We start from the raw sequence: 16,899 nt of genomic DNA, 5'->3' as shown, positions 1-16,899 counted from the left end.
AGAGAGCAGAGATCGTGCCACTGCACTCCAGCCTGGGTGACAGAGTGAGACTCTGTCTCAAAAAAACCAAAACCAAAACAAAAATGAGCCATACATAGTGGTGTATGCCTGTAGTCCCAGCTCCTTGGAGGGGCTGAGGTGGGAGGATTGCTTGAACCTGGGAGGTCAAGGCTGCAGTGAGCTGAGATCGTGCCACTGTACTCCAGCCTGGGTGACAAAGTGAGACTCTGTCTCAAAAAAAAAAGTATAAGGGAGGATGTGCATAGGTTACATGCAAATACTATACCATTTTATATCAGGGACTTGGGTATCCTTGATTTTTGGTGTCCAGGAAAGGTGCTGGAACCAATCCCCAATGGATACCAAGGAACGACTGTACTTACCTATTACAGAAGATATTCTCCAAAAGGGCCACTAACAATTTCTCCTTTCCCAGTAGGTGCATGCTGTCCTCACATCAAGAGGTGGAGTCTATTTCCTCTCCCCTTGAATCTAGGCTGGCCTTGGGACTAAGCTTTGACCACTGAACACAGCAAAAATGACATTCTGGGACTTCTAAATGCAGGCCTTAAGAGAAGTGGCAACTTCTGCTTCCTCATTCGAAGCACAGCAGCCACACTGTTAGAAAGTCCAGGACAGACCCCCTGTGATTAGGTACCCGGACAACGAGAGACCATCTTGGACATTTCAAGTCCAACTGAGCTCCCAGCAGACCAGTAGACTGTACCAGCATGAGTGACTTCAGGTGACCCCAAATGGAGCAGCAGAACTTCTCCAATGAGCCGAGGCAACCCCTAGAACTATGAGAAATAAGTTTTTGAGTGGTTTGTTACACGATAATAGATAACTGAAATGTCTCTGAAATGACAAAAAGAATATAAAGTGATTGTGAGGATGAAAGTGAAATAACGTGGCCGGGCGCGGTGGCTCAAGCCTGTAATCCCAGCACTTTGGGAGGCCGAGACGGGCGGATCACGAGGTCAGGAGATCGAGACCATCCTGGCTAACACGGTGAAACCCCGTCTCTACTAAAAAATACAAAAAAACTAGCCGGGTGAGGTGGCGGGCGCCTGTAGTCCCAGCTACTCGGGAGGCTGAGGCAGGAGAATGGCGTGAACCCGGGAGGCGGAGCTTGTAGTGAGCTGAGATCCGCCACTGCACTCCAGCCTGGGCGACAGAGCGAGACTCCGTCTCAAAAAAAAAAAAAAAAAAAAAAAAAAAAAAAAAAAAAAAAAAAAAAGAAAGTGAAATAACGTATAAGTGCTTACACTGATACTTGGCACAAAAGTGCTCAACAATTAGTGGCCATTACTGTCTGGGAAGCTAAAATGAACATGTGCAGTATATTATAACTGCAGACTGCCATGTATGTTACATTCAGGTTCTGAGCGCTTTGCAGGCCCTGCGGAGTGGGAATGCACAGGAGGTGAAAAGGCAAGGCTTCAGGGTAAAAGCGCGTCTTGGACCTGAAGGACAGAGTATGCAGAATACTGGTTTCTAAACCTCTAATGCATGAAGACCCACCCACAGACTTCTAGGCAATTGCAACGCGTGTCTGCACCAAAGGCTAAAGACTGTCCCGGCAGAAGTCTCGAGGTCTCTATATAGACAGATCAGTGGTTGTGAGGCCAAGGGGAATGAAGAATGTTAATGAATATGGGGATTCTTTGTGGGGTGATGAACATGTTCTAAAATTGATTGTGGTGATGGCTGCACAACTCTGTGAATATACTAAAAACCACTGATTTGTGTATTTTATTTGGGTAGAATATATGGCATATGAATTTTATAGAGATGATAAAGCTGTTTATTTTTATTGTTGAGTCAGGCTCTCACTTTGTCACCCAGGCTGGAGTGAAGTGGCATAATCTCAGCTCACTGCAGCCTCGACCCCATGGGCTCAAGCAATCTTCCCACCTCAGCCCCTAAAGCAGTTGAGACTATAGGTATGTGCCACCAGGCCCAGCTAATTTTTTGTATTTTTTTATGGAGACAGTGTTTTGCCAAGTTGCCCAGGCTGCTCTTGAACTCCTGAGTGCAAGCTATCTGTGGGCCTCGGCCTCCCGAAGTGCTAGGATTACAGGTGTGAACCACCACGACCAGCCATAAAGCTGTTATTACAGAAACACAGAGGGTGGGAGGATGAAGAGGCTGAGATGACAAAGGAGCAAGGAACATTCCAAAGGGTTGCCTGGGGACTGCAAGGCACCAACCTATTTGGCACTGAGAGGAAAAGCAAGTCTTTTTAGGTGGTGAACGAACCCAGCACCGGTCAGAAGCTAGAAGCCCTGGGGACAGACCCTGTCATTCCAAGGATCTCAGGCATTTGGCATGATTGCTGTTCCCTCAAATGCTTTGCATGCATGTGGCTCACTCATACCTGTTTTCCTTTCACTTAAATGACAACCCAAACTCTGCTCATCACGAGGCTTTTAAAAACAGAAAAAAGTTCTAGGCAAGAGGAAAACAAAGCTTCCCAACAGAAAAGCAGATCAGGGCTTGCATTCAGACTGACCTCAGAGGCAGATGAGACGGGATCCCAAGGCCTAGTCAGTCCCAGAGCCTCAAATGCCAAGACAGTAAACTCCACATTTAAATGTGGCCAACTCAGATGTGAGGTGGACAGTGGATACTCCCTCCCTAAGGGCAGCTGCCCTCTACCACCCCCTCTTCCTTCTTCTGGTGACATTCCTTTCAAGAGGCTGGAGGGCAGGGCCATGGGAAGTTTTCAAATCCTGGAACTGCTGCCAGAGCCAACTTAGCACATGAACAGCCCCCTAACACCAGGCAGTATCATTGTATCACCAGCCAATATATCTCATTAAATCCTCTCAACAAGACCCACCAGGATATTTACCAACAGCCCCCAGAAATCTCCATCTCTCCCCTGCCCAAATCAACCTTGTGAATCCTTCTGTTTGATAAGTCAATCAATGTAATTACTATAAGAAGACAAAGTGTTCTTTCAAAACACTAGCCACTGCAGAAGATGGAGCACCTGAAAGAGAGGAAAACATCCTTTCACATTGGAGAAGAAGCAGGGTTAGACATGACAGACTCTGAGCAGCTATGTCACCATGGCTAGGATATCAGAAGGGAAATCACAAAGACTTTCAGCAGTTTGCCCTGAAGGTCCTGCTAAATCCAAGTCGTATGCTGCCATCAGTAAATAAAGCCAGGAGCCACAAACCAAATACAACTTTGTAGGAAGTTTGTGGTCCTTCCCACTACCAAAGAGACTCCAGAGGCACACACTCAACTTGAGTTTTCTCTTGTTCTTCCTTATCTGAACAGCTTTTTGGTTTTTTGTTTTGTTTTTAGATGGGAGTCTCACTCTGTCTCCCGGGCTAGAGTGCAGTGGTGCAATCTTGGCTCACTGCAACCTCCGCCTCCCGGGTTCAAGCAAGTCCCTGTCTTGGCCTCCCGAGTAGCTGGGATTATAGGCGCCTGCCACCACACCTGGCTAATTTTTGTATTTTTAGTAGAGATGGGGGTTTACCATCTTGGCCAGCCTGGTCTTGAACTCCTGACCTCGTGATCCACCCGCCTCGGCCTCCCAAAGTGCTGGAATTACAGGTGTGAGCCACTGCGCCCAGCGATCTGAACAATTTTAGGATTAAAGCATTCAAGAATGGTTTTAAACACAACTTTGAAAAAGGATGAAGAACTCCGATTTCTTGGGGACCCAACACCTTTGCTACTCGGGCCCACCCTACTTTTCTTTTTATTTTACAATTTTTAATTTTTGTGGCTACATAGTAGGTAGCAGGTGCATATATTTCTGGGGTACATGAGATGTTTTGGTACAGGCATGCAATGTGAAATAATCACATCATGCAAAATGGGTTAGCCATCCCCCTCAACCATTTATCCTTTGTGTTACAAACAATCCAATCATACTATTAGTTATTTTTAAATGTACAATTAAATTAGTATTGACTATAATTACCCTGTTGTGCTATCAAATACTAGGTCTTATTAATTCATTCTATTTTTTTATACCCATTAACCATCCCTACCTCCTCCCACCCCCCACTACCCTTCCCAGCCTCCAATAACCATCTACTCTCTGTCTCTGGGCCCCACCCTATTTTGTTTTTCTTTCGAGACAGAGTCCTGCTCTGTCACCCAGGCTGGAGTACAGTGGCACGATGTCAGCTCACTGCACCCTCTGCTTCCTGGGTTCAAGCGATACTATGCCTCAGCCTCCCAAGTAGCTAGGATTACAAGCGTGTGCCACCGGGCCCAGCTAATGTTTGTATTTTCAGTAGAGGTAGCGTTTCACCATGTTGGCCAGACTGGTCTCAAACTCCTGACCTCAAGTGATCCACCTGCCTTGGCCTCCCAAAGTGCCAGGATCCTGGGCATGGTGGCGCAGAAGTTGCAGTGAGCCGAGACTGCGCCACTGCACTCCAGCCTGGACAACAGAGTGAGACTTCATTTAAAAAGAAAGAAAGAAAAGAAAGGATTTGAAAGAAAGAAAAAGAAAAATCAAAGTGCTGTGATTACAGGCATGAGCCATCGTGTCCGGCCCCCCACCCTACTGTGAACCCCTGAGGCAGGTTATCCTGAACTTCCAGTTTGTACCTCTACATTCTCATTCTCCAGGGCAGGGGATGAAGATATGCAGATGGAAGGACATGAAGAAATGCCATCTTACAGCAAAGCATTCCCTCCTTCCTAGGGAACAAGGGGCAAAGGAGTTTAATTCAGTAAATAATGTACACTACTCAGGTGACTGGGACACAATAAACTGAGATTTCACCACTATACAACTCATCCATGTAACCCAAAACCACTTGTACCCCAAAAGCTATTAAAATAAAAAATAAAAAATAATTTAAATAACAGTATTTATCTGTAGAATGCACCGGAAAACTCAATGGGCCTCAAGAAATATGCTTTACAGTTCCATTATCTCAAACTTCTCCACCAACACATTTCTTTACTACAACTCATCAGTGATTTATGAGCACTCAACCCAGCGTATCTGCTCCCAGCATGATGCGATTGGGAAACAATGGTCAGAGACCTACTGTACACAAAAACCTAAGGAGGGGTAGGATGACAATACAGTCACCTCTGCACCAGGCAGCGCTGAGAGAGGTACCTATAACCTGGACCCAGGCCTTGCTCTCAAGCTAATGATCCAATAGAGGAAATGCACCAGCTTGAGTACTTGTGTGTCAGGCCTGCTTTACAGACATTAATTCCTTCATCCTCAAGACAGTACTCTGTCTCCCAGCATTGTTCTTCAGCAACTCCCGCCCCCTTATTTGTGTGTGTGTGTGTGTGTGTGTAACAAGAGTCTCACTCTTTTGCCCAGGCTGGTGTGCAGTGGCCATCATGGCTCATTGCAGCCTCAACCTCCAGGGCTCAAGTGATCCTCCCACCTCAGTCTCCTGAGTAGCTGGGATTACAGGCATGTGCCACTATACCCAACTGTTTTTTTTTTTTTTTTCTAGCGATAGGGTCTCACTTTGTTGTCCTGGCTGGTCTTGAACTCCTAGGCTCAATCGATCCTTCTGCCTCAGCCTCCCAAAATGCTGGGATTACAGGTCAGCCACTGCATCCAGCAAGTGTGATATACTTCACAACTGCTTCTAAAGCCCCTTTTAAATGGGAGAAAACTGAAGCTCATAGATGTCAAATAACTTCCCCAAAATTACACAGTAAGAAGAGAGTGGTGACATTCATATCCAGGCAGTCTGGACCTCAATCTACTCAGCTTTAGTAACAGCAATGGCCAGCAGAGTCCGGCATACAGTAGATACCCAATGAGCATCTGCCTAGAGGAGCATGAAGGTTAATATAATATAGGCAGAGGAAGAGTGCTTGGCTGGAGGTATTGCAGGCACAGACAGGAGGAAGTTCATTAATTCTGACTGAGAGAACCTAGAGGAAGCGAATTCCTGAAGGAAAAATGGGAGAAGGGAGTATTTCAGTCTGAGGGGGACACAGGGTCTGTGTGACAGTGATGCTGTCCGACGTTATGGTAGAGGTCTGGTGATGCTATCTGCTGGTTAAAGGTTTTTAAGCAGACTGAAACAAGCACTTGCTCATTTGTTATACTATGTGTATCAGACAAGCACTAAAATGAACAGATTTGGTAATTTCTATTCAGAGGTAATTAAAAGGAAAGAAAGAAGGCATCACTGGGGGGTAATGGGAACATGCACAGGATTTCAATATCGGAAGAACCTGTTGCTAGACGAAACCACCAGTGGTATTTCCCTGCTGTCTTTTACAACAGCTCCCAGGAAAACCACTTGCCAACTCATATCCCCCAACTGTGTAACACAAAATTGTTGAACAGCCTAAACATCTCAGGTCTTTCTGTCTTGCAGCCTTCACAGCACCCAGCCCAAGCTTAGGAACAATGGCTGACTCTCTAGAAAAGCAAGTTAAGTCTCATTAGGAATGGATCCCAAATGCTAAAGGCCTGGGTAACCAAGAATGATCAGTATCCAGGACAGATTATTATAAAACCTCAAAATCATAATTTTTCTAAGGAGACTTTAAGTACCCGGCCTTGCTAACTCCCCCAAAGAACAAATCGTGGTATCACCTGGCACCTAAATTGAACATTCCAATTTTACCATACCAACCTTAATGCACATAGGTGTTTATTTCACATTTTAAACCTTTACACAGCATGTTTTTCTACATTTCCAATTTCAAACGAAGGAAGATAGTCTTAAGCTAATCTTAGTATCAGAAGAGTGCATTAAATGATTCTACAATAGTTTCCAAACAGAACTTATTAAGAATCTCCCCCGCAAAAGTACCTCCTCCCCTTCCCCTAATTTTGTTTCCATTTAAAAAAAAAAAAATCCCCTTTATTCGAATAAAATCCAAGATACAATGAAGGCCCAATCGTACCGCCCCTCCCCACCTCTCATGAGTACAACAAAACATCGAAATAAACTATTATTTAAGCTCTCAACCAAATAAAAATGCAAACTGAAACAGCCTCTCCTGTTCAATGTTTTATTACACAAGGTCGCCTCTGCCAGGGAGGGTCGTTCTGGTGGGTAGTTTCCAGGTTCTTCCCTAGCAGATGCAGCTTGAGTGTTTCAAGCAAAAAGGATAAAAACAAAAGCACACATTTCAAAGGTAGTTATAACGTTATCCTGTGACTTAATGAATTCTGCCTTTAAAAAAGCATAATGAAAAACACAAACTGGAAATGATTTAAGCTATCTCCTCCTTCTATGAATGATGCAACTGAAGGCCCAATCAGAAAATACCCCTCGCCCCCACAACCCCGTGAAAAAGCATATTTTAAGAACATTTCTTTTGATTTCTTTCCTTTTCTTGGCCCATCATATATAAAATACTCCCATCTTCACTATGTGATAATTCATCGAATCAAAGTTTTGTGCGGTTTTTTTAATGCATGTTAGACCGCAGTAAAAAATGTTTTAAAAATAGCCTCCATTATTAACTAAAAATAAAGAAAAAAGGTGTTTCAGGAAAAACAGCATGAAATCGGTTTCCATGCTGCTTACACCCCCGCACTACCTGCAACCACTTTACAGAACGTTAGCATCAGACCTGCTTATCTAAAATCCTGCCAAATGTCCTCACAGTCTCCTCCGCTGCCTCGCTGGCTTCTGGGCAGCCAGGGACCAGCCCTCCATGGCTTCCAGCATCTGCAGCCTCGAGGGCTGAGAATCTTGTTTGCCCCGCTGCCTCGAGAGGAGGCCGCGGCCGGGTCACCTGAGCAGCGTACCCGAGACCACAGGGAACGCATCCGCGCGGGAGGAGCACCTGGTCCTGGGCAGACGCCTGGCCGCCCAGGCTAATCTGCCTCTGCCAACGGGTGACATGCCGATTTTGCCCCCTGGGAACGCCAAGAGGCACGAAGCTGGGCCACCTTCCCCGCGGGCTGCAGCGGCGCTCGCGCGTGTTTCCCAGAACGCAGGGCGCGCGGAGGCCGGGGCAACCCCAGAAGCCCGCTCGGTTTACCCTAACGACCCCCATGCCGGCTGCTCCTCGAGGACGAGGACTGGACCCCCAGCACCCCCTCAGGCACCTCCATCCCAAACACACCTGCCGCCCACCCTAAGCCACCCCCCATGTGTACCCACTCACCCAGGTCGCCCCAAGAAAGAACCCCGCCACTCGCACAGAGAGGGGTGCGGCCCTTGGATGCACGTCCGGACGATCCCGGGCCCGGGAAAGGGCATTCATCTCAGCTCTGCGGCGTGCCCCTTCCCCCCACGCTCGAGGACCGTTGCCCTGGGCCGTCGGGCCCGCCCCCCCAACCCCCACAGGAACCCGAAGCCCTCGGGCGCCCGCCACACTCTGGAGATGATACCTTGAGGCCTGTAGTTGGGTTGAGGGGTCCGCAACGTTCCGGGTTCTGCGCTCTTCCCTGGGAGAGACGTTCCCCGCGCAGTCCCCTCAGGCCGGTATCCCGTCCCGAAGCCGCCGCCGCGCTCCATCGGGATACGCCGGCTGCACAGGCGCACTGCCAAATCCGCCGCGCCGCACCGAACCCGCGCGCGTCCGCATGCGCACGCGTCCTCACGCAGCGCGCGCGCAGGGCGTGCACGTGCGATAAGCGCACCGGTTCCCACGCAGAGCGCACGCAGGGCGTGCACGTGCGATAGGCGCACCGGTTCCACGCACGGCGCACGCAGGGCGTGCACGTGCGAAAGGCGCACCGGTTCCACGCACGGCGCACGCAGGGCGTGCACGTGCGATAGGCGCACCGGTTCTCACGCACGGCGCACGCAGGGCGTGCTTGTGTGATATGCGCACCGGTTCTCACACGTCGAGCGCGCATAGCGTGTGCATGCAATGTGCACAACAGTCCTCACACAGCACGTACGGGCGTGCACACGTCCTTACACACTGCTGTACACAGTGCACACACAGAAGGCGTGCGTACGCACACAATTCTTCATACGATGCTTACATGCAACATGCACACACAACGTGCACACCCAGCATAAATGCACCTTCTCACACAGTGCAGATACACACTCAAAGCATGTATAGATGTGGGGTGCAGTTTCTCACACACCGTGCACACATCCTCACACAATGTGAACACAGAGCACACAACGCGCACATACATGCTCACTCAGTACGCACACGTTTACACACACTGGGTGTCTGCATGCAAACTCAGCAATGCAGCCTTGGAAACAATTTCTGGCTAGGCCCACAGGTGGGTGCCAGTTGGGCCAGTGCCACCCGTGCAGACGCCGGAGGACCCACCCTCCAAGCACAGTTAGGTTCCAGTTTTCGAGGCGCACGGGTAATCAGTGTTTAGTGACGCCCCACCCTTAGCGTGCAGTCACCCAGAGAGGGACAGCAGCAGGTTATTGGAGTCGACCTCCAAAGAAAAGGCAGCGGCACGCGCCGTAGGCCGACCTAGGCCTTTCAACCACACCCCACTCCGCAGCCAATTTGTTTCCTCTTCTGAGGCGTAAATAATGCTGACTGAAACCTCCATGAGGCCGGGCATGGTGGCTCACGCCTGTAATCCCAACACTTTGGGAGGCTGATGCGGGCGGATTGAGCTAAGGAGAGACCCCCGTCTCTACAAAAAAATTTTAAAAATTAGCTGGGCATAGCGACGCTTCTGTGGTCCCAGCTAACTCGGGAGGCTGAGGCGGGAGGATCGCTTGAGCCTGGGAGGTTGAGGCTGCAGTGAGCCATGATCACGCCACTGCACTCCAGCCTGAGCAACAGAGACCTTGTCTCAAAAGCAAAACAAAACAAAAAACCTCTGTGGGGAGGATCTCTCCGAGAAGACACACAAGAAACTGCTAAACGTGTTGCCTCCCAAGTAGGCACTTTTACCACTGCCATGCACATTTACTATCTTTTCAAAAACATTGAAAAAGACATCTTGGCAGGGGCAGCTCAAGCCTCCTGTTTACCCAGGCCTGCCAAGTGATAACCCGTTCCCATGGAGCCCCAGGCTGCACGTTTTTCTTGTTGAAGGTGACGAGCCTGAACGTTTTATTACCACCCCTGGGGGGAGATACACACGATTAATATGAAGCTGAATAATGGGTACAGGTTTTCTTTTTTGGATGAAAATGTTCTAGGATTATGGTGAGTGCATAACTAAGTATACTAAAAACTATTGAATCGTACATTTTAAGCGGGTGAATTTTATGGTCTCTTAATTATACCTAATTTTTTTCTAATGTGAAGCTGAAACTCAGGAATGGGCACCTTTACTCTTGGCCAAAGCTGGGTAACAGTCCCTTTGTGGCACAAAAAAAATTTGTGAACGTGTTCCTGACACGCCCAAACGTGTGCCGGGAGTAGGGTTTGAGTGTGGTGAGAAAGCCAGCAAAGTTTAAACATAAATGAGTAGGAGAGTGAGCAGGTTGGGGCTGGTACCCTGAGCTGTCATGAAAACTGAACACAGAGATTAAGCCAAATAAGAGCGTGGGAGCTGTCACTTTCTCCTTCTTTATCTTAGTGACCTTTGGTGAGTTTAATTCATCCAACTCTTGAGCTCATGGACATGTGTGTGTAGCATCCCTCTCTACTTTTATTCTATTTTTGGGGTCTTTTTACTTTCCATTCTTCTCCCTAATTATAAACACCTCCTCTGGTATCTTTGCAGCTGCAATTCTGAAATACTGTTCTGAAGATATGCATGTATTTTAATGTATATAAATGATACTGCATAAAAGCTATCATTCTATTTGTTTTTCCTCGCTTGGCACTGTTCTCAAGATCTACACAGGCCGGGCGCGGTGGCTCAAGCCTGTAATCCCAGCACTTAGGGAGGCCGAGACGGGCGGATCACGAGGTCAGGAGATCGAGACCATCCTGGCTAACACGGTGAAACCCCGTCTCTACTAAAAATACAAAAAAAAAAAAAACTAGCCGGGCGAGGTGGCGGGCGCCTGTAGTCCCAGCTACTCAGGAGGCTGAGGCAGGAGAATGGCGTAAACCCGGGAGGCGGAGCTTGCAGTGAGCTGAGATCGGCCACTGCACTCCAGTCCGGGCGACAAAGCGAGACTCCGCCTCAAAAAAAAAAAAAAAAAAAAAGGATCTACACAAAACGATTAGCCATTCTATCTGGTTTACCCTTCTGTAAATTGCTTGTTCAATCCTTGCCCACCTTTCCACTGGGCTACTCTGGTTGATTTTCAGGAGTTTCTTGTATTCTAGATAATTTCCGGTTTAAATGTTGCAAATATTTTATCCTAGCCAACTAAGCTTTTTAAGATTTGTACAATTTTCCTTAATTTTTATGACAAAATCCTATTAACGTTTACTCCATTATAATATTGCCCTATTTTTAATCAATTGTTTTGAGAGTAAGTTACAAGTACTTCCATGTGTATTTCCTAAGATTATGTTCTATTACACATACTAGACTTAATTATCAACTTAAGTAAGTTTAACATGGATACAATAATTTTCTCTCCATTGGCTGTTCCTCCACCGTAGAGGTAGTTTTCCTCTTGCAATAAGCACTCTGTGGGAAGGCACTTTAAGGTTATGCAGGTACTTACTCTTCGTCAAAAATTCTCTCTAGATTTAGCATCCATTGATGGTTCTTGCTTGATCCGATCTCATGATGGTTACGAAATGATAAAATCCATAAATTTTTCACCTTATGGTTTGCATTTTAAGAAGTCTTAATACAAACTTCCCTAGTCCCAAGATACTCCCCATTGCCCTCATGCTTATAGTAAAAAAAAAAAAAAAAAAAAAAAAAAAAAAGTAAAAAATGCTTTACTCTCAAGCAATTTTTCTATACTAGCGTGAGGTAAAGATCCAAATCCACTTTTCTCTCCGAAGTGTAGTTTGGTCAGCACTACCTGCTTACCTATCCTTTCCCTAGTAATTTTTGAAGCCACTTTTAAAAAAATCAAATATCTAATTCCCATAGTAGGTGAGCTAGATTCTGAGCTATCCATTCTGATCTTTCTGTTACTGCATCTATTATTTACTACTATGGCTTAGGGTGCAACTTATCTGTTGAATTCCTTCTTGGCAGTGTTTTTAGAATTCTTTGAAATTCAGTATTTCCAAATGAATATACTTTAGGATGTTTTTGCAATCTCCCACCAAGGCCTGCCATAATACTACATGTAATTATATTAAAGTCAGAGGTTAATTTGGAGAAAACTGACATTTTCATAACATTATGACAGACTGTCCAATAATGTAATTTATATTTAAGCTTTGAAAGAAAATGACTTTCGAGTTTCCCGGGCTTTTCCCACTACACTAACTTCCTACAAAAATCTTTAGTATGGCCGGGCGCGGTGGCTCACCCCTGTAGTTCCAGCACTTTGAGAGGCCAAGGAGGGGAGATCACCTGTGGTCGGGAGTTGAGACCAGCCTAACCAACATGGGGAAACCCCGTCTCTACTAAAAATACAGTTAGCTGGGCATGCTGGCGCATGCCTGTAATCATAGCTACTCGGGAGGCTGAGGCAGGAGAATTGCTTGAACCCAGGAGGCCGAGGTTGCAGAGAGCTGAGATCGCGCCATTGCCCTCCAACCTGGGCAACAAGAGCAAAACTCCATCTCAAAAAAGAGATTTTTGGCCGGGCATAGTGTCTTACACCTGTAATATCAGCACTTTGGGAGGCCAAGGTAGGAGGAGCACTTGCATCCAGGTGTTGGAGACCAGCCTGGACAAAATTGTGAGACCCCATCTCTAAAAATAAAAACAAAACATTCCGGCATGGTGGTGCACACCTGTAGTCCCCATTGCTTGGGAGGCTGAAGTAGGAGGATCACTTGAGCCAGGGAGGTTGATGCTGCAGTGAGCTGTGATATGGTGTCATTGCATTCACCCTGGGCAACAGAGCAAGACCCTGTTTCTAAATGAATGAATGAAAGAATGGCTGAGTGCATTAGCGTACATCTGTAATCCTAGCACTTTTGGAGGCCGAGGCAGGCGGATCACTTGAGGTCAGGAGTTGGAAACCAGTCTTGCCAACATTGTGAAACCCTGTCTCTACCAAAATTCAAAAATTAGCCGGGTGTGGTGGCAGGCGCCTGTAATGCCAGCTACTCAGGAGGCTGAGGAGGGAGAATCTCTCGAACCTGGGAGGCAGAGGTTGCAGTGAACTGAGATTGCACCACTGCACTCCAGCCTGGGCGAAAGAGTTAGACTCCGTCTCAAGAAAAAAAACAACAAAAAAATCCCATTGTTAGATTCCTCAGACAGGTTTAAAATCATAAATATGTATTAAATGTTGTCAAATCTGCCAAGTCCAGCTAATTTTGTATCAGACAGCACAGAAATCAGCAATGGGACTTGACTCAGATTTTGTCCCTACTTTCTGATCTACCAACATCAAGTTGTGAACTGAACAAAACAATGGATTGGAATGGCAGTACAGACTGGGCTTTTAAAAGTGAGCAAGTCGGCCAGAAGTGTAAGTATTTACTTCACCTATAGGTCTCTGCATCGTATAAAGTAAGGTCTGTTGATTGTGACTTTGGCAATCTGAAGTCACTCTGCTGAATTGACTTACCGTTAGAAAATGCCTTCTTCAGCACAGATCTGTGACAAATTCACTTGCTGAGGAAATGCAACCCCATATCTGGAATATGGCTAAGTGGATTCATTTAGAACAAGCAACCAAAAACAGACAAAAATAAAAACAAGGTATATCTTTTCCTTATACATCACAATTAACTTTTAAAAATAGCAAATTTTTGGAAGAGAATCACATGAATAGTTAAAAATGTTATAAACAGTTCGAAAAGAATCAATTGTATACATTGTTGAAAGTTGTTCATATTTTATTTTCTAATTGCAGTAGTTTGTATCTGATTTCTTTACATCATTCCATATGATGGGAAAGGACACCTCTAAGTCAGTTAGTACTTATTAGCTGTCATGAATCTATAGTAAAAGGGATCACTGAAGATTTAAGAATAAAATATTATCAGAGGTATCAATATTAGTAACTATAATCTTTCTCTAAAGAAATATAGAGCAGTGGTATTTTGTAAAATATCTTCAAGCAAATGAGAGACTTCATCTGTTAGTCTTATATCGAATTAAATGAGCTTGGTAGCAATTTTAAATACTCTGTTGACATGAATGTACAAATATACATTCTACGTGTTCCTTCTATTGTACGAATCAAAGACTGCATGCAAAAGAAATGGGAAATACAGAATATAGAAGACATGCATCCTCTATCTTACATAGTACTGGATATCAAGTGAAGAGGCAGACACTGCTCTAAGTACATTACATGTATAAACATCTAAATTATCAATCCTCCCAATAACTCTGCATGACAGGTACTGTTTTCATCATCCCCATCTTAGAGGTGAAGAACCTGAAGCTGAGACAAGCAGGAGAATGTGCCAGTGGTCACCTGCAGGTAGAGGGCCAAGTAAGGGTGGGGGCAAAGTCCCTTTGACCCCAGGATCCATGCTCTCCCCTCTCCAGTACATTGCCTCACAAGTACCTAGCAACTTTCAGGGCTGGGAGGGTGGAATAAGAGAGGACAAAGTCCAATACATCCTCCAAATTGCTCAGTTCACTCTATACCTGAGAGTCTAGTGTCTTTTCACATTTTGCTCTTTTCTGAATAGGAAGAAAAAAAGCAAAGATAAAAAGGATGGTAGTTTAGGGTAAACCAAAAACACAAAGCAGTGTGCAAAAGTTTATGGGAGTCCAAAGAGTATAAATAAAACTTACCCTAATAAGTAGAATAAAAATAAGCATTTCATACCAATACAAATCATTTTCATCTTTACGACAGTCAGGTAACATTAAAAAAACCTCGCTTTCATTCTGACACTTTAACTGTTAATCCAGTCAATTCTGGTTGTTGTTAAGTCTGTATACAATACAAGTAAAGTATAAATCTAGCTATTTTACTCAAAACATGCTTTTACCTATTGATTACTCAGAGTTACTCTGAAATCAATAATGACAGCAGTTTATACCTATGAAAGATGTTACTGAACATCATAATCTAATATTTACATTAGAGGAGATTAAGTTAAATTACAAGTCACAAAGAGTTTGTAAGCAAACATTTATAGCCATGATTCCACAGATGTGGTGAGTAAACCAACAGCCATTCCTCAATAAAATACAAGAATTTCCATCATGCATAGTTTACAGGCTCGGTAAGAAGCGGTCTCTTTAGGGGCTAGATGCTTAATGTTCAACAAACAATGAAATCTTGGCATTTTTTTTTTTACACAAATGTTTGGTTTGGTTATTCAGCCGCATTAGTGATAAAACATATTCATATTCTAACTGCAAGTGGAATAAACATTGCATCAAAAATGCAACCCCATCAAAATCATTAGTAATAACTATTACTCCCTCTTAGCAGTAAGAACCATTATTCTTGGATTTCAAATGTTTTATTTTCTTTCTGTGCATAGCTTATAGCACTGTATTATAGGAATCAGTGTATAAGCAAAAAAATGAAAAACAAAACTGCTTAAAGACCATTTCCATTATTTATGATTAAATCAATGAAACTATACAATTTCCACATTAAATACAAATTAGAAGAATTCCTCCAAGTAGTATTGCATATAAGCTACAACTTTACCCCAACTATTTTAATCACTATGATTCGAGATTTACCTCAGCAAGAACAATCATCAGCAAATATATGAACTGGGGTTACAGCTGAATTTTTAGAAACTCTCCAGACAAACCACATGTGTTAGAGGAGGTAAGTAGAAAAACTAATGTTTGAGCTGTGCTATTTCTACCAGGAACTATATCAAATATGCCAAGTTCAAACATTCTTAGTAAAATAATACGAAAGGATCTATACATACTGTAAATTTAGCAAAAACACTTTTATGTACAGAAGCCTAAATATCTTAGGAGGTTTAGAATACCGATGAAGACAATTGTTAATTCTTCAAGGCTGGTTTCTTATGAGGATGAGGATTAAAAACCAGCTCTTAGTCTCAGATGCATTCCACCTAGATGTGTTCAGGAACTCCATGGAATAAGAAATATAAACCATGAATATGTACTCTTAATTTCTATTCCTCAACTTAATGTTCTATAGTACCTCAGATCTTTAAATCCAGAGTTTGGTGTACACTTAGGAAATTACAGTAAGAGCAGATTAGAGAAGATTTGTTTGTTTTCCTTTTGAAGCCATGTGAAGGTTTATTGCCCTGTGTATTTTCATCACTGAAAAGTTCCCCGGTGATTAATAAAATAAAAGTGTCACAAGCTACATGATGGATCTCTTCTTTTAATGTTGCATACAATTTCAGTTTGGCTAGTGAGGGTTAACTAGCTCAGCCCTAGTTTCATCTTATTAGAGTTGACCACTAAAAACTAAATAAGGACGTTACCAGTAAAGCTAGCTCCCAATACAAGCAAAAAACAAAAACAGAAAACAAAACCAAAACCATTCACATAATAAAATATATCCTTAACACAAAATAAGGGTATGACATATTCTGCAGCACGACATTTTATTTCTCAGCTGTAGCTTTTCCATTCAGAAATTGGAGACCATCTTTTCATTGAGTTGTTATTCCCTCCTCTTCCCTTAGTTTAGGGATATGTTGAAAAAGGCTTTTCAACAAGTTTTTTTTTTTACAAGTTGCTAATAAAATTTATATATATCTTAAGTGTTTATAAAGCACTCAAAATTGTAGCTTACTTACATGTACATGACTTCTGAAAATAAAAATCACACTTCTAACATAATCTTTCTGCTCTGTAAAAATATTCTACATACATGCATATGATCAAAACAATCTTTTCATGTTTGGCGTATTTCTTACACATAGTAAAAGAAAAGTCAACAATTATAGCAGTACTTCCACTGTTACGATAACTGAGTGCCACCTAGTGTTCAATTTCTGCAACTACTAAGCTTACAAATTCAAAATTGCTATTAAAACCCAGGTTCTGAAACTGCATTTTGGAAATAC

The 16,899-nt window shown here is 44.0% G+C and overlaps 1 protein-coding gene across 1 annotated transcript in view; it reads right to left on the bottom strand.

Annotated features, from left to right (window-relative positions):
* Positions 1 to 8,654, bottom strand: part of MAP7D2 (MAP7 domain containing 2) — a 122,352-nt gene extending 113,698 nt beyond the window's left edge. Inside the window, 1 exon segment of the mRNA XM_033201422.1 lies at positions 8,324 to 8,654. Coding sequence (XP_033057313.1) covers positions 8,324 to 8,450 — 127 coding nt within the window. The 5' untranslated portion in view covers positions 8,451 to 8,654.
* Positions 8,655 to 16,899: the final 8,245 nt, after the last annotated feature.

This window comes from Trachypithecus francoisi, unplaced genomic scaffold (genome assembly GCF_009764315.1).
Source record: "Trachypithecus francoisi isolate TF-2019V2 unplaced genomic scaffold, Tfra_2.0 Lachesis_group6, whole genome shotgun sequence".
NCBI lineage: Eukaryota > Metazoa > Chordata > Mammalia > Primates > Cercopithecidae > Trachypithecus > Trachypithecus francoisi.
This window is presented reverse-complemented; position numbering and strand designations above follow the sequence as displayed.